The 10,000-nt window shown below is 49.1% G+C and overlaps 1 protein-coding gene across 1 annotated transcript in view; it reads right to left on the bottom strand.

Moving 5' to 3' along the window:
* Positions 1 to 10,000, bottom strand: part of LOC130113947 (metal transporter CNNM4) — an 82,540-nt gene that overhangs the window by 42,185 nt on the left and 30,355 nt on the right. The window contains 3 exon segments of the mRNA XM_056281662.1: positions 2,464 to 2,633; positions 6,509 to 6,643; positions 8,288 to 8,431. Of these exon segments, the coding sequence (XP_056137637.1) occupies positions 2,464 to 2,633; positions 6,509 to 6,643; positions 8,288 to 8,431 (449 nt within the window).

Here is a 10,000-nt window from a genome sequence, read left to right as displayed (position 1 = left end):
ATAAACCTCCTCTTTGGCCTTCCTCTTTCAACTCTGCCACCACCAGCTCCACCTCCTGTCTTTTCGTCAGTGCCACTGTCTCCAAACCATATAACATAGCTGGTCTCACAACCATCTTGTAAACCTTCCCTTTAACGCTTGCTGGTACCCTTCTGTCACACATCACTCCTGACACTCTTCTCCACCCACTCCACCCTGCCTGCACTCTCTTCTTCACCTCTCTTCTGTACTTCTCGTTACTTTGGACAGTTGACCCCAAGTATTTAAACTCATATGCTTTCATCAGCTCTACTCCTTGCATCCTCACCATACCACTGTCCTCCCTCTCATTCATGCATATGTATTCCGTCTTGCTCCTGCTGACTTTCATTCCTCTCCTCTTCAGTGCATACCTCCACCTCTCCAGGCTCTCCTCAACCTGCTCCCTACTCTCACTACAGATCACAATGTCATCCACAAACATCATAGTCCATGGAGACGCCTGTCTGATCTCGTCCATCAACGTGTCCATCACCAGTGCAAACAAGAAAGGGCTCAGAGCTGATCCTTGATGTAATCCCACCTCCACCTTGAACCCATCAGTCATTCCAACCACACACCTCACACTTCCCTCATACATATCCTGCACCACTCCTACATACTTCTCTGCCACCCCTGACTTCCTCATACAGGATCAGAATAAGGCATGCGAGGCTTTATTAGCTAAAATAATGATAATAAAACATTGTTCTTTGTCACCTCTAGTTGATGGCCTAGGTGGGTGCCTACATCACCTATGCATTTGACTGTCACTGTAGCTGAGGCTGTTGACCTGCAGCAGCCCGGCATGAGGCCAAATCTGGCTCTTTAAAACGTGGCCAGTGGCCAGCTAATCTCCTTACACTTAGACTTAGACTGCTTTTATTGTCATCGCCTCATCTACATGTCTCATACATATAAGGGAACGAAATTACGTTTCACAGGAACCACAGTGCCACATAAAAACAAATAACGCGCAACAAATATTAAAAACAAAGACCTCTGTGAGGTCCTCTAGCACTGAGTGTGATGTCCTGAAAGATGGCGGCATGAATTCACATTTGTGGTGGCCTCACCCAGTACCGTCCATGCAGTCTCTTTGTCCACATCTAAGTTTTGTCTTAATTTGATGGCTGGGAGAGTGGGACAGGCTAAGCTAACTGCTAGCCCATGCAGACCAGTGGTTCCGACAACACCGAGGGTGGTCTGGCGACAGCCTCACCTGGCGTTGACTGTGGAATTTTGATGCCGTCGTGAGGAGTGCGGGGAGATGTGTCGAGGGTGTCTGGCTGGGAGAGCTTGGTCTGCTTCGTCTGGTGGGGCCGGGGACCACGGCCCCTGCCTGGAGCTACGCCCAAGGAGGAAACACCGAGGGCGGTCTGACAGGATGCGGAAGAGGGGCGGGCTAAGCTAACTGCTAGCCCACGCAGACCAGCGGTTCCAACAGTCATCCTGGGTTGAGTTCGTTCCCTTGGACAGTGATTTTTTGTTTAGTTTGGATATGTGTGTCCTTCTAGTTTTTGGATGTGTTGTTGTCTTTGTGCTGTACTGCTGTGGGCTGGGGGAAATGGCATTTGGCTTCATTTCATGTGCGCAAGTGCATGAAGTGAAATGACAAATAACGTGTTCCTGATTCCTGTTGTCCCTTGGCCAGGTGAGACTCGATGTACTGCTGTCGCTCTGTGAGTGCTGATGCATTCCTACACCAAATGTCAGCCAGACAGACCGCAGCACGTTTACGGTGCCCTGGGGTGGCAAACTCCCAGTTCCGATGAACAGGCAAGCGTGCAGCATGCACAGACATTCAATACACAACCACACACACACACGCACACTTAGGCAAATACCCACACGGACTGCTTTATCGACAGTTCTGGGACCCCCGTAGAGGGGCTGGGGCTGAGCACGCCCACAGCCATCTGTCACAGGTAGTGGTTTAGAGCTGCTGCCAGGCCGCTGAGCTGCGTTCAATGGCCTGGTCTTCCATAAGTGTTGTAGCTCAATGCTGTTAAGCCACAGACACACATGGAGAGGGGATGACTTGCGCAACAAGGCGCTTTAAGACAAATCAAACTGTGACCTCACCATGAACTGACAGGTGTGCAGGGGGAAGGAGGGCGAGACGGCACAACAGCGTCAGAAAATCTGAGCGAGAGAGCGAGAGATGAAGGGACGTCTCTTTCTCTCTGGTAATCCAAAATCTCGCTGCGCAGGATTTCTCTGAGGGGAACTTCGGCAGATATGATGTTTGGAGCCACTGTGGCATTGCATTGTGGGATGGATAGTGAGGAATAATGCAGATGCTATCTTAATGCAGCCTTTGTTATCAATGCACGACTGTTAAAGGCTTAAAATAATAAAAATAGAAATAATTAAAGTAGTCACAAACCTATGACAAGCCACACACACACACACACACACACACACAAGCACAGTAAAAAGTACCTGCAGGATGAGGACGAAGTAGTCGACGGCCTTCCCTCGCTGGTAGACATAGTGCTGCGGCGAGCGCTTGTCACTTTCGTTGAACTTGATCTCCTGGATCACGTCTGGGTGGCGCAGGATCCGCAGCAGCACCTTGTCCGAGATCTGCGACGGGTTGAACAAGCTCACCTCTGGAGGTAAAGTGGAAAGGGAGAGAGAGAGAAGGAGGTTTTAGAATTTGATGCTGTTAAATCAAACAATTTACAACAAAATGGATGTAAAAACGGCGGCCGGTTAGCTCAGTTGGTTAGAGTGTGGTGCTAGTAATGCCAAGGTCGCGAGTTTGATGGGTGGTACGGTGGCGCAGTAGTTAGCGCGGTCGCCTCACAGCAAGAAGGTCCTGGGTTCGAGCCCCGGGGTAGTCCAACCTTGGGGGTCGTCCCGGGTCGTCCTGTGTGTGGAGTTTGCATGTTCTCCCCGTGTCTGTGTGGGTTTCCTCCGGGTTCTCCGGTTTCCTCCCACACTCCAAAGACATGTAGGTCAGGTGAATCGGCCGTACTAAATTGTCCCTAGGTGTGTGTGTGTGTGTGTGTGTGTGGGGGGGGGGGGGACTTTGATAGACTGGCAGCCTGTCCAGGGTGTATCCCCGCCTGCCACCCAATGACTTCTGGGATAGGCTCCAGCATCCCCACGACCCTGAGGGCAGGATAAGCGGTTCAGATAATGGATGGATAGATGTAAACACTCACCACCTGCGCACACACACACACACACACACACAACCAACCAAGCAGCTGAACATACCAAACTGTACAGTGTCCAACAAAGAGGGGGAAAAAAGAGAAAAACTGCTTTCAAACAAATAATTCATCAATGGTGAGTTGCGTTTGGTTTCATGTGCATTTTAGAGTCAACCTAGTCGAGGGACATTTGTAACAACAACAAAAAAAAAAAGAAAAAAGAAAAGAAAAAAAAAGGCGTATGTACCCAACAACACCAAGGACAAAGCCATGCTGACAATGAAACCATGAGGAGTTCCACCCTATGCAAGGTACAGTGACGGGTGCAGCGTATTTGACCAAGAATTCACAGTCGTTGTCGACAAAGCAAACAGCAATCTGCCGTCGTTCTGGCTTTACTGTGGAGCCGACAAGTTCACATGCCTTGGTCTCAAAGCAGGGCTGGGCAACAGTATTGTATCACCATGACATTCACATGTTGTCAAATCATATTAGATGAATTGTTGCCTGAATTAGGAATAATGAGAATTTATTACCACCAAGCCATCCAGTCCTTGTAGTATAACCAAAGTGAGAGCTGTGTCCGCATTCTCGGCACAAAGTCAAACACGTTTTCGGTGGGTGTCGGACTCCGCCAAGGTTGTCCCTTGTCTCCAATTCTTTATTTGTGATATTCAAGGACGGGATCTCAAGGCGCAGAAAAGGTGAGGAGTGTTCCCGTTTTGGGAACCTCAGAATTGCATCTCTGCTCTTCGCAGATTATGTGGTTTTGTTGGCTTCATCAGAACGTGACCTCCAGCACACTGGTGTGGTTTGCAGCGGAGTGTGAAATGGCCGGGATGAGAGTCAGCACCTCCAAGTCTGAGGCCATGGTTCTCTACCGGAATATGGTGGATTGGTCCCTCCGGGTTGGGGATGAGTTGTTGCCTCAAGTGAAGGAGTTCAAGTATCTCGGGGTCTTGTTCACGAGTGAGGAGAGGATGGAGCGGGAGATTGACAGATGGATTGGTGCAGCATCAGCAGTAATGTGGATATTGTACCGGACGGTTGTGGTGAAGAGGGAGCTGAGCCAGAAGGCAAAGTTCTCAATTTACTAGTCAATCTTCGTTCCAACCCTCACCTATGGTCATGAGCTTTGGGTAGTGAGCGAAAGGGTGAGATCGCGAATACAAGCAGCTGAAATGAGTTTCCTCCGTAGGGTGTCTGGGCTCAGCCTTAGAGATAGGGTGAGGAGCTCGGACATCTGGAGGGAGCTCGGAGTAGAGCCGCTACTCCTTCGCGTCGAAAGGAGCCAGTTGAGGTGGTTCGGGTATCTGATTAGGATGCCTCCTGGGCGCCTTCCTTTGGCAGTTTTCCAGGCACGGCCAACTGGGAGGAGACCTCGGGGTAGACCCAGAATTCGCTGGAGGGACTACATGTCTAATCTGACCTGGGAACACCTTGGGATCCCCCAGGAGGAGCTGGAGGACGTTGCTGGGGAGGAGGGATGTCTGGAGTGCCCTACTTAGCTTGCTGCCACCGCGACCCGACCCCGTAGAAGCAGCTGAAGATGAACGACTGAATATATAAATACATTCGCTAAAAGAAACACTCAACGGTATGGAAAGTGCTCAACAAATAAGGAGCAAAATAATCCAGTTAGTCAAGTAAATTCTCTATGAGACAGTACAAACCTGTTTCATGCTATAAGCAATCATCAGCTGTCAATGAAACTACTCGAGGAAAGGACATACCATCTACTTCCACGTCATGCACATCACGTGCACATCGTCCAATGGGGAAGGGAGATGTGCAACGTACAAAAATGTCAAAAACACGTGGTCACTAACAGTCCGATTTGGGTGGGGGGTATTTGTCTATTGTCATGATTTATTTGTAATTACAAAATAGGTGCTTATATCTATGTCTGCAACTGCTGGCCAGTTCATTCCTGTTAACATATATATATATATATATATATATACATATATATATAAGAAGTAATAAGGGGAGAGCTGTGATCAGGGACATCAACAGAAAGACAAAAAAGAAAGGAAATGTGAAAAGGCAACAAATAGGGGAATGAGTGACCAAAAATCTTGTACAACTCCCATCTGTCTGACTGACTGATAGACAGACAGACAGACAGACAGGACAAACAGACAGACAGGACATTGAGTTTAACAGTAACCATTACTTAGTCACCAATCTAAGCAGAGTAAGTACATTAGTAAATGAGTGAATGATTCAGAAAGCATGAGAAGTTATTAAGTAAGTCAAGAGAGCCAACAGCAGTCTTTGGCAGCGTGCTGTTTTTTGCATGCAGGAGACCTGTCGGCTGCTTCGTCATGCTAGCTCCGGCCAGCACTACGTTCCAAATCAGTGCTCGCTAACCCGGCAGATAGCAACAGTCCACATGCTCATGTGATCTGTCGAGCTGATGAAACATTACATCCTACTGGCCCGACTCCTACTTCGCCTTATGCTTGGAGGCAAGGGCAGAAATGCCACCTAGTAGAGCCTGGGACGACTCGGAAGAAAGAGTGGGATAATTGGCTGGATACAATTGGGGGGGGGGGAAGGGGGGGGTAGGTAAAAGAAACACCGTCTAGTTATCAAGCAAGTTAACCTTGCAGATATAAAATAGGAAACGTTTTGACTGCATGCACGGGCTTGCCTTGTTTCTCGGTTGGCATCCATCATTTCCCAGCAGTAAGAGTTTCAACTGCACTGCAGTGAATCGGGAACACTTTGTCAGTTCACTTCATGCGCTTGTGTACATGAAATGAAGTGACAAGCCTTTTCCTCCAGCAGACACACACTCAGAAACAAATATGCCATCGTCTGCATCGCTGCTTTGACACATGGTGTATTTTTAGTGTTAGTACCATTAACAGTAACGAGGAAGCGCCGAGGGTGGTCTGACGGGCCGCAGAAGTGGAGCAGGCTAAGCTAACTACTAGCCCACGCAGACCGGCAGCTCCGACAGGTCATCCTGGCTGGCGTTCGCTCTCCGGACAGTGGAATTTCTGGACTGTGTTTCACCGACTGTACTGTGTTGTTAACCGTTTGTGTGTGTGTGTGTGTGTGTGTGTGTGTGTGTATGTGTTTTTTGGTTTTTTTGTTGCTTTGTTCTCTGTTTTTGTATGTTTCTGGTGGTGTGATTTTTGGTAGTTTGTATGTTTTTATCTTTTGTGTTGCACTGCTGTGGACTGGGTGAAACGGAATGTCGTTTCTTTTGTGTACTCAAGTGCATAATCGAAATGACAATAAACGGTTCTTGATTCTTGATGATGGTGTGCGTTCATATGCAATGAGTGTGGTGGTTTGCAGAGCTCCGTGCCCACCTGTGGCGAGGAAGCGATGAGCGGCTAGCAGCAGCTGAGGGGAAATCTTGACTTTCGATTCACTCTCATGCTTGAAAGCGGAGAAGTCTCTCTTGTTCTTATTGGGCGCCACTTTTTTCCTGTTGCGGTTGTCAGCTGGGGACACACACACACACACACACACACACACAGAAAAAGTGTTATTCATTAAATTTCTGGTCCACATCTCTGATTGGTTGACTCATATTTGATGCCGCTATAAGCATACACCATACATTTAAGGTTGCTTAACCGCAACTTTAAAATATTAAAGAGCGGGGGAGTCAACGCCTAGGTAGCATAGCTATCTATTCCGTTGCCTAGCTACATGGGGATTGCAGGTTCGAATCCCCGTGTTACCTCCGCCTTGGTCAGGCGTCCCTACAGACACAATTGGCCATGTCTGCGGATGGGAAGCCGGATGTGGGTATGTGTCCTGCCTCCTCTGGTCGGTCGGGGCGCCTGCTCAGGGAGGAGGGGGGAATTGGGGGGAATAGCGTGATCCTTCCACGCGCTACATCCCCCCGGTGAAACTCCTCACTGTCAGGTGAAAAGAAGCGGCTGGTGACTCCACATGTATGGGAGGAGGCATGTGGTAGTCTGCAGCCCTCCCCGGATCGGCAGAGGGGGTGGAGCAGCGACCAGGATTGGCTTGGAAGAGTGGGGTAATTGGCAAAGTACAATAGGGGAGAAAAACGGGGAAAAATACAAAATAAAAAAAATTAAAGAGCATCTACGTATCTAAGTACTGTTGAGGAGCTATAGTGATTGGCAGAATAACTAATGTTTAATCATTAGTTACCAGGGTTACCGCGAGGAGGGTGTGGCTCTTCACCACGCACGGATGGTCATTCATCATGGAGAGGCTGTACTTTGCACTTCACATGCTGGGGTGTATGGAGACCAGTCTAGGACACCATGAAAGGCCATCTAGGAAAGGTACTACTCCTATACTTAACCCCTTACCCCGGGGTGGGCAATCTTATCCAGAAAGGGCCGGTGTGGGAGCAGGTCTTTGTTCCAACCCAGCGGTTACACACCTGTGTCTCCTAATCAAGTTCCTCAGCAAAGACTCTGCTGGTTGATTAGTGGGATCAGGTGTGTAACTGCTTGGTTGGAACAAAAACCTTCACCCACACCGGCCATTTCTGGATAAGACTGCCCACCCCTGCCTTAACCCCATCTATCTCGAGGAGTAGAGGAGGCGGATCTAGAGGAGTAAACCTCGATAATAAATCCTGCTACTCCTATGGGTAGCAGCAGTCCTAGGTGCATCCTTTGATAGGCTGATGTTATGGAGCGGGGGACATCGTGGCTTTGCAGATGATCAATGCATCTCCACGATGGAAAGGCACAAAATCTCCAGCTAGTGGAGAACCAGAGAACTGCATGTGGGGTAACCCAAACCCTATCGGGGTGACTTGACGGACAACCTCGGTGAGGAGGTAATCATTAGTGAGTCAAAAAAAGAAAAAAGACTTGGCACCCTTTCCTGTTCTGTATATTCTAATGGTGGGTTGCAGCTATATTCCAGAAACATGACCTCTTGAAAAGTCTGAGTGGTTTCAAAAAAGGCTGGAATGGTTTCAACAGGGAAATGGCTCACTGCTCGACTCAAGAACTTTTTAAAACCCATCTAGGAGGATTAAACAACTACAAATGTGATGAATGAGATAAGAGAAACACACAGCCTTATCTGCACATACAGCACAGTCATCAGGCGGTGTGTGGATTAACTTGCAGTTACACAATGCCACTCACTGTAAAGGTCTGATTCATCCAGGATCTCCGACTTTATGATCTCCTCGATGACGTCTTCCAACGTGACCAGTCCCAGCACCTCGTAGAAGGGATCTCCCTCTCCCTCATTGTTCACCTTCTGGACAATGGCCAGATGGGATTTTCCTGAATGCGACAGAGAGAAGCGTCATGTAGATAACCAGGCGATTGCATCATCAATCATTCAACTGTATTGATTGATAGAATCCAATCGGCTACACGGAAATGACGGCTGCAAGATTACGGCCGCAGAAACAAAACAACTCCATCAACAACATAAATTATTCAGGGAGCAAAGTTCATTTACTGCACTTCTTTTTAAATTTTGTATTTTCGAGCGTCTTGCACATTTGTTGTTGCACAAACATCAGCAAAAATGCACCACTGCTTATGCTAAACAAACCGGAGTTATCCGGCGCTTCTGTGTTTGTGTTGTTGGAGTGTCGTGCTGCGCTTCGGGACAGTGGAGGCTGTTGTGCAGCGGACTCTTTTTAATCGACTGGGCAATAAAAATATGCCGGTAACGACAATATGAAAAATTATGAATAACTAAGCTGGAAACCGGCCATACCGATAATCGATTGATCCCTAATACATATGCGGCACAGTGGTTAGCACGGTCGCCTCACAGCAAGACGGTCCTGGGTTCGAGCCCCCGGGGTAGTCCAACCTCGGGGGTCGTCTCAGGTTGCCCTCTGTGTGGAGTTTGTGTCTGTGTGGGTTTCCTCCGGGTGCTCCGGTTTCCTCCCACAGTCCAAAGACATGCAGGTCAGGTGACTCAGCGTTACTAAACTCTCCCTAGGTGTGTATGTCGGCCCTGTGATGGCCTGGCGGCCTGTCCAGGGTGTCTCCCCGCCCGCCGCCCAGTGACGGCTGGGATAGGCTCCAGCATCCCCGCGACCCTGAGGGCAGGGTAAGTGGTTTGGATAATGGATGGGTGGATGGATATCTGGGCGCCAGGCCAGGTAGCACCACCGAAGAGTGTGTTGTTGGTTTGAGCCGATACGCCGGTAATCAAGTATACGAACGTGTGCGGTTTCAACGTAGTCTCCAATCACGAGGACCTACACACTAACACCCATCTCTGTACGTGATAAAAGCTCCCCCACTGCTGTCTAAAACAACCCCATGTCACCCATATGCCCCCCCATTCACAAGTGGCTTGTTAATGTGTATTGGCTGTTACAGTTAGGGCTGTGCCTGCACTTCAGCCATGTGTGAAACTGTACCAGCAGCAAACACACACACACACACACACACACACACACACACACACACACACACACACACACACACACACACACACACAAAAGGAACGCAATAGGTGCACACATGGACATATGTGAACACAGAAGAGATGCCCTCACAAACACAGCCCGCATGCACGCGTACCTGCACATCGGACACACTGTCACGCACACACACAGACCAACACAAGCAAACACAACCCCCCTCGTCAACTCTCCCCCGCCGCTCTCGGCGGTGCAGAAAGCGTGGCCATTTTCCGTCTGAACATCAACACAGGCGCAGAACCGGCAAACAGATCAGCCTGCCTACCGACCATGGGATGAATTATTAATGGCACCTCCGGAGCGAAGCACTCAGAGGCCTCGGGCGGAGGTGGATACTCCCCTCATCTCCACCCGGGGACACACACACACACACAAACACACACGGAGAGGACTGCAAAGGAGA

Source organism: Lampris incognitus, chromosome 1 (assembly GCF_029633865.1).
Source record: "Lampris incognitus isolate fLamInc1 chromosome 1, fLamInc1.hap2, whole genome shotgun sequence".
NCBI lineage: Eukaryota > Metazoa > Chordata > Actinopteri > Lampriformes > Lampridae > Lampris > Lampris incognitus.
This window is presented reverse-complemented; position numbering and strand designations above follow the sequence as displayed.